The following is a 24,093-nucleotide window of genomic DNA, read 5'->3' on the forward strand; positions in this document are numbered from 1 at the left end:
CTGTAGCGCCCCACCCTCGGTGTGTCCTGGATGCAGAATAAGCAGCGGTATGGGGAGGAGATGGAGGATGAAGGGGAGAAAGGAGGTTGCGGAGAGGGTGCGGGGCAGATGACGTACCACTGCAGGTGTAATGGATGTGACGTCGCGCCACTTTCTGCAACCTGGCACTTTGCGGGCTATTTCTGTATCTCCCCTCCATGCTCCATTAATCAAGCAGCGCTGTGCACACCTGCAGTCCCACCAGCGCTGGCCTCATGGGGACAGGCACGGCACACGTCAGCCTGCTTGGTCCGCCGCTACTGCGTGTGTGTTTGTGTGTGTGTGTACGTCAATGTGTCTGCTGCTACTGTGTGTGTATGTGTGTGTGTGTGTGTGTGTGTGTGTGCATCAGTGTGTCTGCTGCTACAGTATGTGTGTGTGTATGTATGTGTGTGCATCAGCGTGTCTGTTGCTACTGTGTGTGTGTGTGTGTGTGTGTGTGAGCATCAGTGTGTCTGTTGCTACTGTGTGTGTGTGTGTGTGTGTGTGTGTATGTGTTTGTGTGCATCAGTGTGTCTGTTGCTACAGCATGTGTATGTGTACATGACTGTCTGCTGATACTGTGTGTGTGTGTGTGTGCATGAGTGTGTCTGCTGTTACACAATAGTGAGTGTGTGTATGTGTGCATAAATGTGCATTCTGCTACAGTGTGTGAGCCTGTGTGTGTGGGAGAGAGAGAGAGAGGGTGTCTGATGCTATGCAATGGTGTGGTGAGTGAATATCATTCTCAGTTCGATAATCAGAGGGTTGCGCAAGAGCTGCTTTCATCAGGCAACTTGTGATGAGTCATACCCGTTGCCTAGGCAACCGCCACTGAAGGTTCTGGCAGTTCAGTTATTCCTGTCAGGTAAGAACTGTCAGCTTTTCAGGTTTTGAAACACCAGACTCTCCCTAGTCATGCCTTCACTGACACTGGGTTATATCAATTCTGATTAGAAGCCATGCAACATTCATTTTACATATGAAAATCCATCATGTTCTACAAATACCACCAAAGATGTTGGAAAAGTAAATGAGAGTCACCTTCCTTTTTATTTTCTTAAGATGGGCTTTCATACTGTAACAATAGCTCTAAAAGAAAATGTCTAAATATAGTTTCGGACAGACTTTGCCGCATATGGAATCTTGATAAGCATTTTTGCATAATAATACCACAAGCAATGTTTGCAATGATTTGCTACCTTGAGATCAAATTCGTAATGACCTCTATTAGGACATTGCAGTTGGGGGGTCTGGAGGCGGGGGGGTCACTTGTTTCCATCTTATCTGGCTTCTTCAAAGCCGAGCGCCCTGTGCTGGCAGCACACCACAGTGGAACAGCTTGTTCTCTGTGGATTCTTGCGGGACAATATGAGCCGGCTGCACTCTTTTTTTTTCCTTCAGCATTTTTGCGGCACAATGGGTCCGTTTTATTGCCGAACGCGAGGTTAATAGTTCCGTAGTTTTTCTGCTAGACACACGACTGCTATTTTACCACCAGAGGGCTCGCTAGCCACACTTCCCCTCTTTGGGAGAAAGCTGAACATGTTTTGTAATCAAAGCACATGTAATGGAACGCTAGAATAGCAGCTCATCCACTTTCTACACCAGACGGTTTGGGTTGTCTTTTTTTTTTTACTTGGAGCGAGAAAGTTATTTGAAACATGATCCGTTAAAAAAAATTACCCAACAGTGTCAGCTAATCTAATTAGACGACTTTTTAGTTGTGTTCAGAAGTCCACGGACGTCTCTAGCTATAAATGAATTCCAGGTGCTTCATGGAAGCATTTTGAAATTCGGTGATTAAATTTAGTGATTCAGTGATTTACCATGTGGGAGCAGGAAAATCGTGCACGCTATGATAGTTGTTCGTCACCAGAGGTATAGTAGATTGTGTGTGTGTGTCGGGGGGTTGTGGTATTTTAAATTTACATCAAGAATATTTGCACCTAGTGAATGCAATTGAATTTACAGCTCAGTACTAACCTAGATTGCAGAATCGTCCGAAATAAAAAGCGGCACATCATGTTCCTCCACGACAAATCTGCCCAGTGCGTGCAGGTAGCACAGTTTGGTGGAGCTACACTGCCATCTAGGGGGTTTCTGTAGGATGTAAAGATGTCTACTCAAAGCCATCCGGTATGCAGTGAAAGTCATAAGTAAACGTAAAGGGGAGTGTGTTAAACTCACTGCTTTATCAATCTCTATCCTCTAGAACGACAATGACTTAAGTGCCATTTACAACTTACAGTTTAGGCTGTTTTAATAAATGTAGGTTTTGTTCCGTCCATGCAATCTTTAGAGCATTCAAGAAGTCATATATTGCAGGGAAACTCTTCAGTAATGCTAAATGTTCAATACTGCCCCATGTTATTTTGAACAGGGGTTCATTTGTCCATGCTTCAGAGAGTGCGGACAACATTACTACCTGAAACTTCTATTGTAAGCATTTGGAAAATATTCTTTGAGAGATATATGATTAGTCTACATTGCAAATTGGTTTTATTCATAAATAATAGACTGATATGTGGGTTGGCATGAAAATAAAAACAAAAAAAAATGAAAGGATTTGGTCAATGCAAGGTTAAAATCAGAGGGAGTTTGGTGCCTTTAGGGTCAAAAATGTTATCTTAATTCAGAAAGTGTAGTAAGCTTTGTTTGAGTTTATAACAGTGTGAGGTAAATTTTAATCTCAAAGAGAATGATGTCTGTGGTTGTTTAGGCATGAAGCGGAAGAATATAAAACATTGATTAGTGCATACCAATTGCTTTGTTCGTATTTGGACACAACTTTTATTCTTTATTTTTACTATTTTCCACATTTTAGAATAACAGTAAAGACATTGAAACTATGAAATAACACAAATGTAATGCAGTGACCAAATAATGTAATGTAATGTAATGTAATGTATGCAGTGACCAAAAAAAGTGCAAACCATCTTATATTTTAACAAAAGTAACTTCAAAGTAGCCAAAACATATTTTTTAAAACTAACATTTTTTTGGAAAGAAATTCATATATAACCATCAACTTACCAACACTATTTATATTTGTCTAAAAAATTTGAGCATTTAAGCATACGTATTCAGATCAAAATGTCTTTGAATGCATGTTTCCCATTATCTTAATCAGGTGTGTCCAGACTTTTGACTGGTACTGTATGCAGTGAACCACCAGATCTGAAAACAAAATTCCATAATTGTTAAAAACATAACTTACTCCCATTAATCTGACATTACAAAATATGGTTGATGGCAAAAAATTATGTCAGTAGGATTTTCACCCAGTGTTTTTTTAAATTTCCAGAATGTATTATGATTTCCTTATTACTTTTTCAACCATAGCTGACAATATTCAAATCGATATAATACAGATCACCTTTTGTCTCAAATCCTAATCCCAAAGTACTTGCCATACCATACTGGGTGATCAGAAAGGCTCAGGCGTGGCACGGCTTTATTATCTGCAGAACATGGGGACTTTTAAGGCCATGTTGTTTTTCTCTGCACAAACAATGCACTTTCCTCTCTGAATGTGTCTTCAAACTCCATGTGACACACCTGAGTTCACCATGATCACAACCTGTGCAATTTTAGATTTACCATGTCATCCTGTAATGAAGGGTTCCAATAAAACATACTATACATAAATAGAGATTTGTCTGGTAAAGAGTATGGAATCTTAACCACAGATTCATCTCATTTTATTGGCATTTTAAACAATGAACACACTGGCAATGAACATTTTATGTGGCATGGATCCATTCTAGATCAGAAGCTAAGCCGCGCACAATTTGGTTCAAAGATCTCCATCAGTTAAACTGTGCCTTGCACTCATTGCATGAAGTAGGCAACCTTGTCTCATTACTCAATGTGTAAGAGTTTCTGCTGTTGGAACGTCATGAGAACTCCAAGTATTAAAACAAAAGGCAAATGAAACTTTGTGGTGTGAAATTTCAGGTATATTTTTTAAAAGATATGTTTGAAAACTGGTATATTAAATGAAAATTGTGTGATTTGGTGTGGTAAAACAGCTACATGCAGCCAACATGGCCTTGAACAACTGCAGATAAAATGTGATGAATTTTACAGCAGGGCTTGAGAGATTTGTCAAGACGTCAGTGTAGACTTATTGCCATCAGAATGTTTTGTATTACAAAAAGTGTCACACTATACATCTGGAATATATATTTCATCTACAGGTCTTTTGAGAGGCCATCTGAATAAAAAAGAATAAATACACTTTAATTTCAGTGTGTAAATAGAAAATGTATATTACAACTTTGGTAGTTGTTAAAGCATTTACAGAACAGGTTTTTGATATGTATCAACTGCTTAGATGCATGACAATGCCAGACCATCTCCTGTAAGCCTAGTAACCTCCTGTGTACAATACAAAGATCATTTTACCATCCAGTGAAGAGAGAAAACTATTTTAAAAAAAGCTTTCGGATGACTGACACCATGAATTACAAGAAACTGCACACTAGACTTGGTTCAGAATGCTAAATGGTGATTGTAAGCACAAGATATTTATCAAAAAACTGTTTTAGTTTTGAGCAGATTTTCCTTTTCACCACCAGAATGCAGATTTAACAGATTGTCTTATGTCAACTCATATATTTAACACATATTTTCAGTTACTCAGAACTCAGATATTTGTGACAGAGAGGGGATTCCAAGAGGATTTACTGGTTTATTTTACTTTTAACAGATAGATTCAGGTTTTAATGTATTATGTTTTTTTGTACAATGAAGTAAAATGGCAATGTACAGGAGAATTTGAACAGGAACTGTAGATTTGTTCAGCCTGAAGATATGAATTCATTTACAGTAACAACTACTGGAGTTATTCTATAAATAATATGTAATAAACATATGTTAAAAGGGGAAAAAATCTATACTGTTCTAAAATGTATTATGAGACATTCCTTATACAGTTTTCAAGCCAAAACCAGGCATTTCATTCATAGAAAACTACAGGAAGATGGATTCTCAAAAGCAAAAATGAGAAATAAAACATTTTATACAGAACACGTAATGAATGTTAAAAATTGGCATTTTGTTAAATTAGTCTCAGAATATACAATCATACATTATTTATTTCATTTCATTTGAAATAAAACTTAAATACATGATCTGTATACAGGGAGCTTGTGCGTTCCATCCTTGTGTGGGTGTTGGGATAGTTTATACAGCTATAAACACTCGCAATTTCTTTAACTCTGATAAGTGATGTAATCTTCATTGATTAAAAAAATCTGGGATCCTTTTCTCTTAACAAGAAAGGCACAGGACATCTGGAATTTGTGTGTGTCTGTGTGTGGATTGGGGAGAGGGGTCGGTTGGACGTGATATCCAGTAGGGGGCTCCCTTTTCAGTCCATGGGATCGGATTGGGGAGGGAAAGGTTCAAGACTGAGCTTCCTTCTCCTTTGCCTTGAGCTCCTGATTGTACCTGCAGAGAAGGAGGGAGAGAGATTTGGGGATGGGGAGCAAGCGAGAGAAAGGAGAAATGATTGTGCATGTATTCTACAAGGTCATCTCGCTTCAATCTGGCACTATTTGATCACATCTCAATGCTTCCACTATTATGTCTCCAGGCAAAAGCATCATTGTTCTTCCTTTTTACATTAATTCACTAAAACTCACTGTTTCTTTGAAATGCAGCCTATAATAACAGGATTGGCTTATTTTAACAGAATTTGCCAAACTGAATGTGCCAAATGTTCAGTACTTCCACATTAGCCATTTGCTTCCCAAAGCCCTTCCCCAAGGTGACTTTAACCTATGAATCCACATTTGCATGAAGGTAAAACAAAGTAATGACATGAACAGCAGGCTTGAGTGGCCAAGAGGGTCATAAGTTCCGGTCATAATGTAATACAAGTCTACACTACTGCGAATTAACCCACAATCTTCCAGTCATAAGGTATAAACAAGTTCCAACTGACATGCATCCAAAATGTGGGATAAGCAAACACATGTGTACTATATTCTCACATTTAGAATATTATAAAAGCAAGTACTTTGGTTAACCAGTAACCTGGGTTTGACTCAAAGTGCATTTGTTTGGAGACTCATTAACAATTCTGTGACTGGAGCAAGTGAAGTTCAAATAGCTGACACTGTATGTTGCATCAGCAGTGGCCACATGTGTTTGTAGAACAGCAGGTATCATGACGTGACCTGGGTGACACCCTGACACAACCATATCACACCATCGTCTCAGCAGAGCTGATAAGGGATGCTGTCTGAGCACACAATATGCCGCCTAAACACCACAACAAAGAACTTAATTCCGCCCAAGGTCAATATCACGCACTCTGTTTCCCAAACATATGGAGTCCTCCACCTTCTTACTTACAATGAGGTAGATGCACTCTGAAATGAAACTGCTCTCAAATACTATTCTATGGATCAAGTTGCATATTTCCCTTCATATAAAAGCAGTAACATTCAAACAGGAACTGGACTGCTATATGATAATAAAATAACCATGAAAATTAGCTTTATTCACAGAATCCCTTGAATGGGAGGCATTCAAGTTTCACCAGCTCTTGATCTTCTGTAAATGAATACCTTCGAACTGGGTGACCGAACCTTGCTTTAATTAATCCTCAAAGCTGGCACCCAAATCAAGATGGTCAAGATTCCAAAGAACAGTCCCTAGTGTGGAGGTGAATACAAATGACTGTGAAGAATGCTGTGCTGGTAAAGTGAGTAGGCATTCACAGAAAGCTAAGCACAGGTACACCATCCAAAACTTACTTCCAGATTCTGAAGAGCTGGGAACTGCCAGCTGCACCAACAAAGAAGTTCACCGCAAAGAGGTTCCAGTTCTTGGGGATAATCACCAGGGAGTACCTGGACCAAATCAGACCTGAAAGGAGAAGAGACAGTATATAGTACATAGAGGCACTATATGAAGTAGCAGCAGTATAGCATACAGTTGAGGGCTCGTAACGAAAAGGTTGCTGGTTCGATTTTCCGCTGGTGCACTGCTGCAGTACCCTTGGGCAAGGCACCTAGCCCAGAACCGCCTCAGAAAATATCCAGCTGTATAGATAACATGTAAGAATTGTAACCTATGCAAATCGACCTGGAAAAACCTGCTGGACTGCAGAACACAAAGACTTGTGAGCATTTGATGAAACATTGTTGAATCATCTGAAGCTGTCGGGAAAGGGCACCAACAAGTGCCAACAGATTGGCAGCAGTGCTAGACAGCACAGCCATGACATTCTGATATTCCAAGGCATATGTAGAGCATAAGTACAAAGAAAGTATAATTGGAAATGTTTGTAACTGCCATTACAGCACACAGTCTAGGAACAAATTCCCCTACATTAATGAGCTTACTATTATTTAAGAAACAGAATCTAAGTTAAATACAGAACAGCTTTTAAATTCAAATACAAAGAACTATTTAAAAGAAGTATGTAAGTATTAATAAATATTTGAAAGAAAAAACAATACAATCTGTTCAAACCCACTTTGGCTGATGCCCATATTTACCAAGACCTGCTATGCCTAATTTAGCCCCTTTAACTGAAGGGGATTGGCCGAAGGGAGGCACCTTGTGATGCTCATTGAGCGTGCAAGTGACAGTGTGGAGTTTGCTCTGGAGCTGCACAGCTGGAGCATCACAGAGAGATCTGTTTGTACGGGATATCTCCCTCCGTTTCCCAACACACCGCAAACTCAAACAGCGTTTCCTTCCCACTTCAGCGTCACGTGGCCTGGACTCCCAGGGTGAGATCTTCACAAGCTCAGCTTTTAGGTTGATCCAATCAAATGAAAAATTACATAAACTAATAAGCCAAAGCTATATATTCTGTGTGGAAAAAAAATATATATATTTTACCACTTGTTTATTGGTTCTGGAGAGTCAACAGTAGATCATTGATCTGACTGCAGTGTTATCGGTTGCTATTTCCACATCACACTCTTACACAGAGCCCCAGCTGTTATGGTTGAACCTTCACCTAATCACCCCACTAACAACCTGATGTCCCACTCAACTGAGGTATACAAACAGTGGAGCCCAGTGACTGAGGGTCTCTTTAAAGTGCATTTAGGATACATCCAAAAAACAATTACAAGTATTATGTACATTACTGTATATCTTAATATCAGTATCAGCAAGGGTATTTTCAAAGTTGCTTAGAATACTGAAAAAAAATTTAAAAATTGTACACACAGTGCCTACAACATGTAGATGGATTTTTCAAGCCTAAGATATCAATACTGCCTAAAGTTCCCCTTTAAGTCACCACGAATCTCAAAGAGCTACGAAAGGCACTAGGCTAATATGGCGAATTACATGTCAATAATCCTCCTGACAACCTAAATTTTCAGATTTTCAGATCTCAAGGACTGCAATTTGGCCCTGTGCATTTCAAAGGAAGGAGGAGTCCCTATGTAACATCCCAAGATAAAAAGAGCCGCTGGACTCCTGACTCCTGATATACTTAGACCACAGTATCATGCTATCACGAGGAGACCAAACACCAGAGATTCAGCTTGACCTAAAAATGACAGATGTGAAGGCCTCTGTGTCTGGAGCCCTGCCAGAGGAACAGCTTCCCCACTTCCCCACTCAGAAAGCTGTGACGTGCAACACCACCCCCACCCCACCCCCCCAAATCCCAGACCTGTGGCAGTCAGCACTGCAGACTGGGAGGTGCTGAGCTTCTCTGCGGGTCTAGTCATGTCTGCCAAGCCTGCCATAACCAGGCCCTGTAGAGAGGACGAGCAAGAGCAAGTAGGTGAGAAAGAAGAAGAGAGTTTTCACTTAATAGTGTCACAGCACAAATATTGATTATGTAAACGTAATGTTATGTATAATGATTTGATTAAAGTCAACGGTTTTCTACTGGGACTGGAGTTTGATCTTGCAGAAGAGTGCAAAACACATCATATGCTGCACGTAACTGGAGCGTCAAATGGCAATTCCTTACCCATTTAAACATCGGTGCCCAGAAGAAAACTGTCTTTGGACCTGCAGAGGAGAAAATCAATAGAAACACTGTCAACAGAGCCAGGCAAAACATGATGTCACCTAAAGGTTCAAAAGGTGAATCTAAAAGAAGGCAAAACCCATGGAAAGTGTGAGGATAGATGTACAGTTCTGGGCATTCATAACTCATACTTGAAAAAGCCACTGCATCAGTGCATAGCTTGCATATTCAGATGAGCAGAAACTTGAGATCCATTTTGAGATATATGTAGGCATACATGATAGATGACATCTATAAAAATCACCCAAAAAAGTAGACTTTTCCACTTCCAGGTATGACAAAATGCATTCTAGGGATTGTGTAAGACTTGATTATTGTGGAGTCATTTACAGATCCATGACAGCATTACAAATTATCATTAATGTATCACTTAATAAAAAAAGTCTCTTCATTGAGCAACCCTGTTGTAGTGAAGGTGAACACCACTTATGTTTATAAAACTGCAAATGGACCACTTTATACCTGTAACGGGAAGCACAACAGAATCCAGGTGAAAATGCTGTGTCTCACTATCGGAAAACACTGAGATGTCTCTCCACAAGTACAGAACTTCAACAGACAGAAACAGTGAATAAAGAGGTTATGTGTAATTGTGGGAGGTTAAGGGGTGCATCCCAGATTACGAGCCAATGTGGGCTGGGATGGGACCACATAATAAAGTCCCATTACATTAAAACCTAAAGCCCAGTGTATTCAAAAAGGAACCAAATGCAGACTCAAAGAATTACAACACATCGTGACTGATTATTCCCTTGTTCCCAGAGCTCATGAAACAGCCCATTAGTACAAAGACCCATGTGTTGTCTATCTCACAGCCCATTACACAAATCTTCAATAGATGAGACATATCTATTTTAGGTATCTGAAGAAAATATATACTGTGCTCTTGTTATTCCTTCCTTTGGGAGAAGACAAATGTTGGTTTCTATTCTCTTTTTTTACTCAGGAAGGGGTATAAAATATAAAACTGTTTTATACAACAAGGGAAAGCACCAATATTATTTCAATAAGAAGCATATTTCTATACCTTCAGTAATAAGACCAAATTATTTTGCGCAAAAAAAAAAAGATATGAAAGGTAATGAAATATAATTTTTTTCCATTCTCAGTGCCTCCCGTTTTTTAATGCTTCTTGGGCAAATGCGTCAGTTAAACAATAGAAAACATGTCATCATAAAGTGATGAAAAGTTGTTTTTGTTCTGAGTCCATATTTCATTAATGCCATGCGTCACCATTTTTGATACTTTATCAATATCTATACAGTATGTCATCACACTTTTGCAACGGCGATTGATCCATCGCCGTTTCATCACAATGTGTTGCACAGTCTCATCAACCTTTGAGGGCCCTAGATGACTCTGGTATTTTCAAAGGAAGGCGTCAACACAAATACGGACTGTCAAACCCACCCATCCATCATTTCAACCTGAATCCACACATATTTCTCACCTTTCTACTTAAAGAAAAACCGATCTTCCTCGTAAGTGTTCCCTTATTTTAAGATAAAGCATAATGGCAGGGGAAACAAATTACTCCTGAATGAACACTCATGCTCCTCTGAGCTCATTACTGCAGTTCCATTCGAGTAGGAGTTCTTGACCCCTACAGCTCAGATGGAAGACAGAGGCTGCAGCATTAAGCTCTCAGCCAATCAGGCTGCGGGGAGTTGGCTTGGCTCGGCCCCTTCAGTCACATCCTGAGTTTGCCCTCATTCACCTCTGTACTCAACCAGAAATACTCTTCTGAATAGGAGATGACCTACGTCACAATATATTCTGTTAAACTGTGTTTTCTAGTGATAACTTATCTAATATGAGGTCACAAAGTACTGACTGTAGGTTATACAAGTTAGTTTTCTGAACATACAGTTCCCTTGGGGAACCTGCATCTTGTTCAAAAACAATGCAGCCAGTGGCTTCATACAAACTCTGTTCACTCTGTTAGGTCTCAATGGATTCAAATGGAGAAAAATTAATGCAAAAAAGCAACATTTCAAAAAACTGTGGCCTAGTGCTCCTTGCAACGGAACTTCAAGAATGCTTTATAGAAAACTATAAGAATACTATCAGAACTTCCAGCAAATTCATACACATAAGTAAACATTGCATGTACTGTTAGGACGATATTAGTCTTAAATTAGACCACCTAAAATATGAATAAGATCATAGTTTGATGTGGTGCAGTCGCTTCAATGATTCTGTTGTATTTGTGGAGTGAGACAAATCAACTCTGTGTCTTTGTAAGATAAAGATTCTAAAAAAATGGGAGACACCTCTTAATTCTGACTTCAAAGACACATTCGGAGATGGGTTTTAACAATGCAATCATAAACCCAGCTGTTTGTTTGGAAAGATTTCAAAGTGAACTTCCACAATTTAATCTGACAAGTCGTTTGTGCCGTAACAAAAATGACTGGTATTTAAAAGGAATGCAACCGACCGGTTTTCACACAGCACAATTATTTTACATTGCACAAAATCATACTTACAACCACTGTAACTTATAGACCGTGAATTAACCATGCTACTTGGGAATTAGCTCGCTAGCTAGCTAACAACAAAAGACTGTTCACTTCTATCATTCAGTCCAAAACTTTCTGTAGTGATTATTACTAGAGTTGCTGTCCGTTTGTTAAACAGGTGTGCCTAATTAAGAAATACAATGATTCTGAATCTTATGACTTTGTCAAAACATTATCTGTAGCTAGAACTTGGCATTGGGTCATTTTTGTCATTATCCTTCATGTAATCCGTTGAGTTTTGTCTGACAGCAGAAAACACGTAAGCAGCAAGGTAAATCGATAAACAGCTGCCTAGGCATTGACGTCCTTTAAAATGTACAACAAATCCAGTTTGTTGGTAAATATTCCCGGAGGTCAATGTCATGTGATACGTTTTGCGACTTCTACGAGACACACACGCCCACAGTGTAAGCGTAACCAATGAATGACAGCGAACCATGGCCATCGCTCGCTAACGTTAGTCACCTAATTGCTGTGGTTTGCATAACCAGTTCCTCATTCCAGGACTATTTATCATTTGTTTCCGTGCACAAGATTTATTTGTGTTTGTTTCAACACTTCTCTCGATCTTGACAGACAGACAGCTAGACAACTGGCTGTGCTGCTGAAGTAGGCTAGCTGTCTAGTATTGAACACCGGCATTTTGCTTCACCGTATTCCCGCGTTCCCGTCATTACCCAGAGTTAGAAACAAATCATAAGCAATGATACATTCAGGCCAATCAACGCCCGTACAAGCAATGGCTGTTGCAGAGCAACCAGGATTTCATTAACATTACCTGCTGGATGGTTGTAAAAAGGCCTTAATTTGGCCGGCAACATAAGCTCGATCTTGTCCAGGATCCTGTGGTACGAGGCTCTCAGTCCCACCAAAGCCATGTTTGCTAGCTAGTCGACGGATATTGTGGTTATGACTATAAGAACACTGAAGGACAACGTGCTCGTTGCTCCGGCTAGCTAGCAATTCAGTTAGGTAACACTTCAGTGTAAGCAACGTTAGTCTAGGTATGCAAGATATGTCCTTGCACTAACACCCAAAACTCCCTCTTTTCGCCCCTTTTTTCCCTCAGGTGTCGTCCTACTGTCGACCTTCCGTCACTAACCTATTGTCCTCCACGTTCCCCCACACAGAACACAGAAACTACGGCTGATATGGCAAGTTGTTGGCAAACCAAGGTTGTTCAGAGTACAGCGCAACCAATCTATCAAACCCGCCCACTCTTACACATGATTGGTTCGTGTTGCCGAACCCCCCTAGCACGATTGGTTCAAGCGTTTGACAGATGGTGTAATACTTCCAACTGTCACAGAGCTCAATCTACAACTTGCTGTGCGCGCCTGCACGAATCTTTGTATTAGACGGAGTTGCAAGGTGTAGTTACACTCATTATCCTTTTACTGTAGGTACTAGTGGACCTGCGCGCTAACTACTCTGAATTGATGCCCGTGAACAAATCTGTGATTGCTGGTGTAACGGCCAATAGAAACCGTACTGGAACATAAACTGGGACGGTTATCCTGGTCCAATCAAGTAGCTACCTACTAAAGAGACGCAGATCGTATTTCCGGGTTATGGGGTTGTGCGCTGCGGAAATATATGAAATTGAAACTAAATATATGGTTTCATCCATTGTGGAATGTGCCCAGTGCATTATATATGGTCAGCAAGCAATACTGTCTGGCAAGTTTTTGTTTCGTTTAGGGAAGATTAAAATGGCTAACAAGCCTGGTAGCAAGAAAAGGTAGCTAGTTAGATTGTTTCGGCAAGCTAGGTACTCTGACATTAAGGTTGCAATTAAGTGCATGTGACAATATGTAAGAAAAGCTATATTTCGTTACTTAATTTGATTTCATAATGCAATTCCATGTGATTAATCAGCAGTGATGAAGTCCTGTGGCATAGCTGGCTAGTTAAAGATGTGCGAAAGTAATATGACGTCACCAGACATAAGCAGGCAACTGGTGAGTTAAATACGATTCGTCGTAGCACTTGTCAGTCTTGTATTTAACGCTCTTTAAACGGGGGCGGGCGGGTGCTCACGTTGAGCCACATATGTTCTGTGACCAGATACTCGGCTCCTGCATTCTTACCGTCATTCGTCTAGTAATTGGAGGATCCTGACAGTCCACATAGCTAGTATTAAAGCTACAAGTGCTCGGAGTTGTTGGCTCATTGTGGATAATGAAGGGACGTTCTTGAAGGCATGTGGTCTAAAACAGAACAGCCATAGTTGGCATAGGAATGCAGACAGCAGCTAGACAGATCAGAAGGATCACAGGAGCTGGCAGCCAACAGAATCCACAGGGGAAGAAGCTGAGAATGTACATCCGTCACTGTGTATCCATGGAGCCATCGCTACCTATCCCCTTTACCCACCCGAGCCCACCAAACAGATATGTGCGTTGAAAATAAGGTAACTGTTGAAAATTTATTAAAATGAAACCATATTTAGTTGGAGTGTGATGTCTGACTTGATCTGAGTTGCCAGGTCATTCTCACTCCAGCTCACTTCTGCTTCAGGCTGCCTGCCCCCAGATGAAACCAGCACAAAACGGCACAATTAAGATGCACACAACTGGTGTTGTGTTAAAATAACCCCAGGGTTCCTGCTTCCCCACTTGAAAAGGTGCATCAGTTACTGACCCCGCCACCTGCTGCCTCCTGCAGGCAAGTTCTTGGAATCTTGCAGAAGTAATCACTTGCACATTCTAATATTGTTGGTAAATGCAGGACTAGAGCATAACTCAATAAAGTAGAAAGAGTCCGCGCACTACTGTAATGCTCCTAGATAATTTTATTTGCACGTAACACGGAAAATATTTCCATCCCCCAGTGATCAAAACTTTGTCTTTGTTAAGACTGTGTAACTAAAATTATTTACACAGAGGATATGTGTTTTATTAGTAGTTGTAGCCCTAGAATAATCAACAATAACAATTAGAAAATCGCAAAAGAAGGCAGGATGACTCAGGTTGGGATTGGCACAATATATTCACATTCTTGTTCTATTCAAGCACTTAACTCTGAGGCAGCTAATAACAATCTCAAATTATTATACACGTGTTGAGAGAGAAGAGCTTCGGCTAGACAACATCCACAAAATGAACCAACTTTTTGTGAAAGTTCTTTCTTTTTTCCTAGACATTTTAAAACATTTGAAATTTGCAATATCTGCATGTTCTGCATCTGCATCTGCATCTGCAATGTCGATTCATTTGACCATGTCGAAAATAATGACAGTAAAGTCAATTCATTTGAAAAACACAATTACAGATCCAACCTATGACAACTACGTGTGTGTTTCTGACTTCGTGAGAGTGCGGAATGATGTTGCCATCCAATAAAATGTCATACCTTAAAAATAAAGGTGGCCAAATTACGCTTTGGTGCAGAAAACAGAACAAACTAAAGATTTATTAATAATTGTTTGTGTTGTGGGGCAGCCACTTTCAGCTAGATTCGTTGCGATGCTCTGCGCAGACGCTGCGCGGCGCGGCGCAGCTTTGAATCCCATCGAATTCCCATCCCCTCGAATCCCATCTTGCAACATTAAAATCTTTCTCGTTATCGCGGTGTTTAGAGCTTGAAATTCATTGGCTTTGTGGGTTTGGCTAGAGAGGGGAGAAGTAAATAACAAACAGTAAGGGAACACTGAGCCCGATCTGCAGGTAGTTAGCTTGAAGGCAGGGAGTAGAGACAGAAAGGTCTAACTTAACTCACACAACGACGGAGAGAATCCACCGGGACTGGGACAGCGAAACACTGGTGTATTTGGATGCAAAGTTCTGTCAATGTTATTTTTAATAGGAAAGGGGTTTGAGCACCATGTCCTGCTCCGGTAACCTTATTTGGGATGTAAGGAAGCGCTCCATCGGGTTTAGCGAACCGAATGCTGTCAGGATTAACTACCTAGGTAAGAAAATATGGATACAAAAGCAATCAGCTAACGTTAGGCTGTTGCATTAAGTTACGGGGTCATGCATGAGTGGACTGAAATGCGCGTCGACTTTGGTACAGCTGTCAATGAAACAGTTTTTGTTTGGGGTTGTTTCATTTTCCAGCGTGCTAGTGTAGTTAGCTGGCTGTCTAATACTGCCATGGTAATATCTCTAACTGACTAGCTATGTAGCGAGCTACGTGTCATCTATGTCTTTTCCCCCCATTTCAAATGCAACCCTAGCTAGCTAACGAAGTAGCTAGCTGTTTACCTGACTATCTATTTAGCTGTCTAGCTGGATTAATTAGCACCGCAAAGCTGGCTTTCTAACTAGCAGAAAGTGTGATGAATAGTAGCTAGCTAGCTGTAGCTCGGTATAGTGCCAAGTGCGATAAGGGTGTCATATTGACTCAAAGCAGAAGCTATCGCTTCACATTACTGTAGCTAACGTGTAGCAAGCTGCCGTCTTTTTTGTGTCGTGAGCAAACTGTTCCCGATCCTTGCAGTGCTAAGGTTAGCTAGTGGACCGCCTGGTTGAACTGTGATTTTTGAGAAACACATGCGAGAACAAGCTTGCTATGTTTGCTGTTGTCGGAAATGGAGTGTTTGTCCACTGATGGTCGCTGGGTTGTTCTCGGAAAAATGTATTCGCTGGCATCTAGCTAGTTTTTTGCGCAGTTAGCTAGCTAAACATCGGGTAGCTAGTTGGCAGGCTAGCCAAGGTAACAAAGCGTAAAGATAATTGTAATAGCTGGTTGGTTACTAAAATATTGCAAGTCGTAAATGTTTTTTGAGAATATGACAACACAAAACTCACGCCAGACTACCCACATTTGGGCTGTGAGTTTGAGTCTGGAATATATCTTGCTCTTCAATTGACCTAGCAAGATAGCTAACGTAATCTGGCTTCTTAGTGATATGCTAGTCTAGAGACAGATCCCCAAAATGTGTCACAACGTTATCTTTGCAATGATAGAGGAGTACCGGACCAGACAACTTATTCGTACTTTTATGTATGAGTAGCTATAATACGTAATGGACAATGGACATTTGACCATCCAAAAGCAATTGTCCAGTATATACTCCAATACTCCTTTTAAATAATATTTAATTTTTTTCATGTGAAAGTAGCAGTAGAGGTACTTGTGATTAAACTTTGCAGTCTGTTTGCAGCCAGAGTGCTGACTCCGTTGTCAACACAAACAGGTTTCTCACTCTTGACACGAATTGTGTATAGTAGAAGAAACATGCTTAAACCATGGCACAACAATCGAATACTGGAGCACTTATTGCTTGCTGGTGCTTGTAAGGATTTTAAGATTTTCTTTTCGACATTGAAAACATAACTTATTGAGGGGCATCAACAACAAATAGAACCCCCCTATTCTCGTGACTTCAAAAAAAAAAACAAAAAAAAAAACGCATCTTGGCAAACCACATCATCCTGAAATATTTTGCTAAAACAGGTGGACCAGCTTTAATTCAGTTTCTGATTCTTATCTGAAACCGTTTTCAGGCTGGAATCTGGAATGGACTTCGAGGTGTCTTTCGACTGCTTCGAATAAAAAATACCAAGAACGATACGCAAGGGAATTAGTTTTTTTCCTGAACCAGTTCAAATGTATAACACAAGTGCAAGCTTGTCAATATGGTTACGTCCCTAGTTTGTCTTTGAAACAGAAATGGTACATGCACCAGGCGATGTGTCCATCTGATGCAGTTCCCACATGCATCTGTTGGGTTTCACTGAATCACACCAGGAATGCCACATATGCATACAGCAGCATATATAGGATAAATTGAAGTTATTGCACATTGAGGTTATGCACAAATACAATTCTCATTGTCAATTTACCATCTAAGTGGTCCTGTGGCAATACTTCCAACACCAGAATGCTGAGGTATACACTTGCTGTTGTGCTTCTGCACTTCTGTTAATTTATTTGAGGTCTAACTTAGTAGTTGCTCTGCTCTGACCTATGTGTGCCGGAAGAGAGGAAGAAAGGAAGTAATCGCTGTGCTGAGTTGGACTCTAACCCCCTGTCAGAAATAGCTGAGCATTCAACAATCACAATAGGCAGACATATGGGAAGTAGATGGACCACCAGTGCAGTATAAGACTATACTTAAATTTTTTGTGTACTGCCCAATCATGTTGGTATGGACTTCTCCTCCGTTTTTCCCCATGAGAAGGCAAGCTGACATTTTCCCATATCAGGAGTGGGGAATCATTAGGTAATGACTTAATGGCTAGGACGGGGGACAGATAATGTCAGACTTGGAATGATCCACTTGAGATAGTATTTGAAATCCTGCTCGGTGTGGCTGTTGTGTGACAGAGAGCAGTTGGGGTAGTGGTATTTTGACCCACCTTTGACTGGGAAAATATTTTAGGCACTTGACAGAACCCAGCCAGTCCTTACTAAAGCAAGGCTTAGGTGGGTCCCCCGATTAAAACCGAGCGCCAGCCGTTGTTATGAATCGGTGTCATTTTGCTTTTGTCTCTCTGTTTATTTGTAGAACGTATGAGTCAGAAAGGTGCTTTGATTGCTTCGGGAGACGACCTTGTCCCTTCAGTCACATCAGCTGAACAGCAGTATCAAACAAATTTAACAAGGAAGACGCACATGTCTTTCACACTGCAGTGGCGGGGCGGGCTTTCTATCGATCCAGGGCATCGTCCAGAATGGATGCAGTATAGGGACGTGAAAATGTGCATTGGCAATGTAAATGCTGTATGATGCAGTGTGGAGTTCCACTGCAATCTCTAAATGCTGAACTTGGGGTTATGTATTTTTCAGGTCTCCTCCAGTTTATCAGCAAAATGGCCTGTCTGCAGTGGCCCTCAGAAGAACTGATTTGCTTGACGTTACTCGCTCCAAATTTAGACCAGCCGCTGTCACCTTACCCTTACCAAAGGGTTTGTGGGAACCCTCTGAAAAACGATGCAGAATGACTTCCTACATGACTGGCTTTGTGTGTGGAGCCAGTTGGGCGTGTGGTGTTCTGCCAGAGGATAAATAATTGATTGTAATCCGTGAGTCCCTGCTGGACTTCCCACTCGCTCTCTCTGTAGGATAGACACCACATTCCCATTTACAGTCTTTGCTGACAACCCTGTTGCTGTCTGTCTGTGAGCCTCATGTAGCTGCATTAAGATGAGTTTACACAACTGGAAGGAAAACGTAAAAAATAAATCCACAAAATCGTAGTGCTCGGAAACACTTTCGAACAAACAGGATTGAATAAAATGAAGGGTGAAGTTGTTCTTAAGAAGTCTGCATTTTCTTTACATTTCACATAGTTGTTCAGCTGATGCCCGTATTACTTGCATAGTTACATACCACTGATTTATGCAGGTGGATATTTACTTGAAACAACTCAGATTAAGTACACCAGCATTGTCCCATGAGAGAAGGAAATCAGCAAATTTTGGGTTACATTGTGTGCTCTTTTCCACAGAGCCACGCTGCTACCTCTTTGAGCTCATTGCCTTTGATTTGCCTATCTTCTACAGAACATAATTGAATGCTTATGTATCACCAATTGGGAATGAAAGCAAAAAACATTAGAGCTTTAGATATTATCTTTCTTTGTGCCTCTAGAAAAGCATCCACTGGCAGCCTGTAAGATGTTCCCATAACTGAGTGATGAATGTAAGGTGAAAGATGTGGAAGTAATGTACAGCATCTTTGGTCCCCCAGGAAATCAGCAGAGACATACAGACCTACATTTTCTTTCCTCTTAGTCCTTTAGGCATGTAGCCTATGTGTGGAGCTCTTCAGGTTCCCTGGTGAACATGAATTGGTAGCCTGTGACAAAATACCAACAGCTTGTGCTAAAAAGGCCTTTGTCTGCATATACACTTGGGTCATAATGTCACCATATTATGCAGGGGACATCTTGGAGTGGCTCCGATTTGAAATTCATGAGAGCGCAGCAAGTGGCCTCCTATTCTATGTGTTAAATGCCAGAACCCTGCCAGGCCACTGCTGTCATGCAAAGATAACACCAACAATTGTAGAGGCTTCCCTCATGGCTTCACCAATGGACGAATGAAACCATAATGTTCATTATTTTCTCTGAGGTAATTAATTGTTTATTTTTGTCGCCGTTCAGGTTTATGCTGAGGTCAGACTTGGTCCAAAGACCAAAGCAGTACTGCAGTTTGGAAAGGATCAGATCCCATAAGTGGGCATTGTGTCTGTAAACATCCTGCAGATGTATACTTTCAGCTGTATGCAAATGTGTGCATGTGCTCATTTGGTTGTAGGGGTTTGCAGAGTATTCAGTCTGCAGTGGGTAGATCCCATCTCTTACACCAGTGTAACATTCTAAGTGGGTGGGCCTGGATGGAATTCAAGTTCCAGGCAAAGGGTGTGTGCACTCCAGACTCCTCAATGAAGCGGTTCTTGCTTGTTCCCCCACCTTTCCTTAGGTACACGTGCTATATTATTACTGGCAATCTTGGCTGCCATCATTAAATGTCATTTCAGTTTGTTACTTTGAGATAATACGAATATGATTTTTTTTTACGTTTCCAGTGCATAATTTAGTCTGTAACCTATATGCTGTGTATTTAGAACTGAATCATGCTCTTTATTCTGTCTTCACCCTTGCTGGAGGTTTGGCTCACGGGCTGGTAATTGAATAGAATTGTGGGTGATGTAGTTCCATTAAGAGATGGATGTCATTGCACTCTGGTAAGGTCACAGTGACCGTGCACTGATGACACCTTTGAATTGGGTTTTTCCATTCAGCCATGGCAGCAGTAATTTCAATTTCAAAATATTTGAAGGCTGTCCTGAAAAGATCAGTAAAGATCAGATGTGTATCTTATACCATATTGTAAAGATTTTTTTTCTTAAAATAGTACATAGCCTATTTGAAAATGAAAACCAGGGAGAGTGTTCATTTCAACCTGCAGATCAGTGATCTCTCCAAAGTGTGGACCAATAGTGCTGTGCCAGTTGTGGCATCATACCAACTTTTCAAAACTTACAGACCCCTGGTCATTTTTTATATGCTTTTAGCTAAAAAAGGAAACTGTCTTTTTGGTCCCCTAACATCATCCTTGTCTGTTTGTCTTGTGATAATAAAGGCAACATGCAAGAGTTACAGGACTGGTGAGATATTTTCTGACACAAACATGCTATGCCCCCTCCCCAGCATGATTTGTGCAGCACCTCAGCAATGTGGGAGCACTATCATGCTGTAAATTTATGGGGGGGGGACCCTTGCTGAGCTGAGCACACACCCAATCAGCCCAAAGCACATCTATCAGAGCAACTAAACCACATTCCCTGGGGTTTGTTTTGTCACAGAACCACTCTGGGTTCATTTGAAATTGAGTTGACTCAAGGAAAGGTTGTGCTGGCAATCATAATGTCATCTGGGAGACTAAAACGTCAAGACGCAGACAAACAAGGAGATGTCAGGTGCTGTGTGAGAGGCCTATGGGTGTGGTTGTCTGTATGCCAGAGCTGTCTGTGCTATTTCAAAGACAGCATGGTTTCTGAATGAATCAGTATGGCCTTTTATGATAACAGCCGGAGAACGGCTTTAAAGCAGTGAATGACAGCTAATCTTGACGGTACGTCATGGCCCTTCTGAAATCATGCCGTTATCCTGTACTTGGTTTACCGTTACAGAGACCTGCAAGTTCATTCAGTTGGAGTCTGACAAGCTATTGGTTCCTTGTACTATTGTAAATCTTCTTTAAAAAGGTTTGAAAATAGTTTGTTGATATATTAGCTGTAGGGGTAATTTAACTTCATAAAGAAAGTACTGCCTTAATTCACAGCCTGCCTTTTGGAAAAAAAAGAAAGTAGAAAGTTATTTCTTCTTTTCTCTGCACAAAAAATCGATTAATCCAACCCAAAGTGAATTCAGCTGCCAGGAGCAGCTTTTTGGCGTGTTTAATTGTATTTTGTAAAATAATTAAGCACTTAATTGTTGATGGAGATCCAGGAAAATTTCATTCATTGTAGCATGCATTATTTAGGTGATGCCAGATCTGTTTGGATCTATTTCTCTCTCTCTCGCTCCACAAGGCCTGGAGGGTCTCGCTGAACACTGTGTTCTTACTGTGGGAGAGAAGGAGAAGGGCTCTGATGAGGTAATGCCACCACAGAGGTGACTCTGCAACAAGGGTGCGGCCATGCGCTGCACGTTGTGCGGCCTTGTGGAAGTTGCGAAAAAAGAGGTTGCGGAAGTAGAATCGGGGACACAGCGTGGCTGGAGTCTTGACAGGACAAGCTTGAGACCACATCCGCATTCTCGGCATTCTGGCGGTGACCTCTCAAGGATTGTTTGAAATTTCGTAAAATGACATTTTTCAGTATTTTTCATGAGGTGGGCTTAAAACGGAACCCTGGCGATAAAGGGCAGTGTGAGCCCAGTGAGGCCTGTGATGTGGAAATGAAATGGCTCGTTTTCAGAAACGTTTTACTCCTTATCTCGTTGGAGAAAGTAGAGCTGGAGCCTGAAGGCAGGCGGTGGCGGTGGTAGGTGTTGTGCCGCGCGCAGGGTGGATTACCAGTTCCCCTGCCTACGAGCCTCCACGGGGGCCTCGGCGCAAGTGACAAAAGCTGAGTCACATGGAAGCCGGTGGGTTGCGTATCAAACCCCCATCTATTTTTGAAAGCCCTCTTCTAGGAAAACGTATTCCTCCCCCCCAACGGTGGCTGTGGCGTATGAAGGTTCGCTCTGCCCTCGTTTGTGCTGAAGCACGCGGGACGTGAAAAAGGGCACGCTGCTTCGGGTGGGCCGAAGTGATACGCCTGCCGACGGGAAAGTGCCTTGTTGTTGTTGTATTAATTACCGACACTAATCGCAGCAGATTGGTCCTGGGCATTTGTTTTCCCAGTGTCGGTCGTTAGTCTGGCACCAGGCAGAACTTGTGAACGCGCTGTATCACCACATTACCATGTTCTGTTCTATTTTTAAGCCTGGGAAAGGTATCAGTCCACCCCGGGCTGCCTCAGTTGTCCACAGACGTCACTGAGATTTGAAGCTTTTCTTCGGCGGTGGGCAGCTGTCCCCCATCCCCCCGCCGGGCTCCGTGCGCTAGTTTTCTGAATGCAGATTAGAATGCTAAGAGCCGGGCCGGTGGCCTGTTCAGCCCGCTGGACTTGGCACGAGCCATATTTAGCTTGGCACTGCTATTTCTTGTTAGGGCTGTCATTGTTAATGGACAGGGAATACACACACCAAAGTGTCTGTAATCAGACCAGGGAGCCCATCTGTAGGGGAAACTAAATATAGAACAAGCTTGTTGTGGGAGACAGTATTTGTGGTTTGCAAATCCCAAAGGGTGCCTAAAAATGAACCCAACAGAGACAAAAATCTGGAAAACGATGAAGACCCTGGACATGTAGGTCTGTCCCATGGCACCCCTGTAATGTTGTTACGGTATTGTACACCATTTTCAGTTGTTTGAAAATTGCCATCCTTTGTTGTTGTTTTTTTGTCAAGTGAATTTCATTTCAGCAGGCTGACAACACCATGGTTGTGTTTAGTCCACAGTGAAAGTGCTCGTGCAAGGAAAGCGGAACGGGAAGTCTTTGTTTTCATTGCTCCTTGTCTTCTCCATTTTTTCATCCTGGTGGTTTTTGTAAACACTGGGCCTACGTGATGCCTCAGGCAGCAGGAACAGAGTTGTCAAATGCAGATGCTGGCTCTGATGTTAAAGATGTGTGTCTCAATGAATTAAGGCATTTTAGTGATACCGGAGCACACGCCACAGCTGGCTGGTGGATAGGTCAGAGTCTTTAATGAGTTCACAGCGTGATGACAGCCAGTCAGGATACCTGCCATGTTACCTTTTATTGAGTGTACCTTTAAATGGAGTACATGACCCTTAAGCACATTATCCAAGAGGAGTAAAGTTCCAGAATAAAGTGACAGTGACATATAGGCAGATCCCTGAAATAATGATGCTTCTCTATGGTGAAGAGCAGGGTCTGCTACAGTATGACCCTGAAAACATTAGGGCAACACGAGATGCTCAGGAAATGGGCTTGTGTTCTGACTGCAAGGCCTCTCCACATATCTAAATCAAGATATCTGTATATCTGTGCTTCTAAATTCGCTGTTCTCAGAGAGGGAAAAATGGGAGATCTAGGACATGTCCAAAAGTCATTTATCATTGTAAGGGCAATAAGAACCTTTTAAGGGAAAACCGTAATGTGAAATTGCCAATCAGGAACCTGAAATGACTTTCATTTGCCCCCATTTTTGTTATTAATCAGGATTGCTCCCCTTGGTTAAATGTCATGTACATACCGGTGTGGAGGGAATGTGTCCACCTATGTCTGCGTGTGATTCTGGTGTGTTTTTGTCACTGTGTACTCACACACAATCGGCCCAGTTGTGTGATTGACGTAACGATTTGCATTTAAACTCATGCTCATTTTGATGGCAGCAGTTCTGTTTGATTTGTGAAAAGAACCTGAGGTGTTCTCTGTGTAGGTACTCCATTGTCTGTGGCATGATGTTTGTATGTTTCCTCCATGTCTGTCCTATGAGTGAGCGTGCCAGCGTTCTGTTAAGTTCTGCCAGTGTTTTTATTGCCTGGCTGTTAGACCCTTTTT

General features: G+C 41.4%; 2 protein-coding genes across 2 annotated transcripts in view; one reads left to right on the forward strand and one right to left on the reverse strand.

The window, feature by feature from the left end:
* Nucleotides 1–5,089: 5,089 nt before the first annotated feature.
* Nucleotides 5,090–12,734, reverse strand: mpc2b (mitochondrial pyruvate carrier 2b). The gene is made up of 5 exons (XM_036540894.1): nucleotides 12,341–12,734; nucleotides 8,981–9,021; nucleotides 8,675–8,759; nucleotides 6,789–6,900; nucleotides 5,090–5,475 (listed from the first exon to the last, which is right to left on the reverse strand). The coding sequence occupies exons 1-5, from the start codon at nucleotides 12,438–12,440 to the stop codon at nucleotides 5,430–5,432; spliced, it is 384 nt and encodes a 127-aa protein (XP_036396787.1). The 5' UTR covers nucleotides 12,441–12,734; the 3' UTR covers nucleotides 5,090–5,429.
* A 2,367-nt stretch (nucleotides 12,735–15,101) lies between these two features.
* LOC118785689 (DDB1- and CUL4-associated factor 6-like) overlaps nucleotides 15,102–24,093 on the forward strand; it is a 33,440-nt gene continuing 24,448 nt past the window's right edge. Inside the window, exon 1 of the mRNA XM_036540555.1 lies at nucleotides 15,102–15,475. Coding sequence (XP_036396448.1) covers nucleotides 15,388–15,475 — 88 coding nt within the window. The 5' untranslated portion in view covers nucleotides 15,102–15,387. The remainder of the gene's footprint in view (nucleotides 15,476–24,093) is intronic.

This window comes from Megalops cyprinoides, chromosome 11 (assembly GCF_013368585.1).
Source record: "Megalops cyprinoides isolate fMegCyp1 chromosome 11, fMegCyp1.pri, whole genome shotgun sequence".
NCBI lineage: Eukaryota > Metazoa > Chordata > Actinopteri > Elopiformes > Megalopidae > Megalops > Megalops cyprinoides.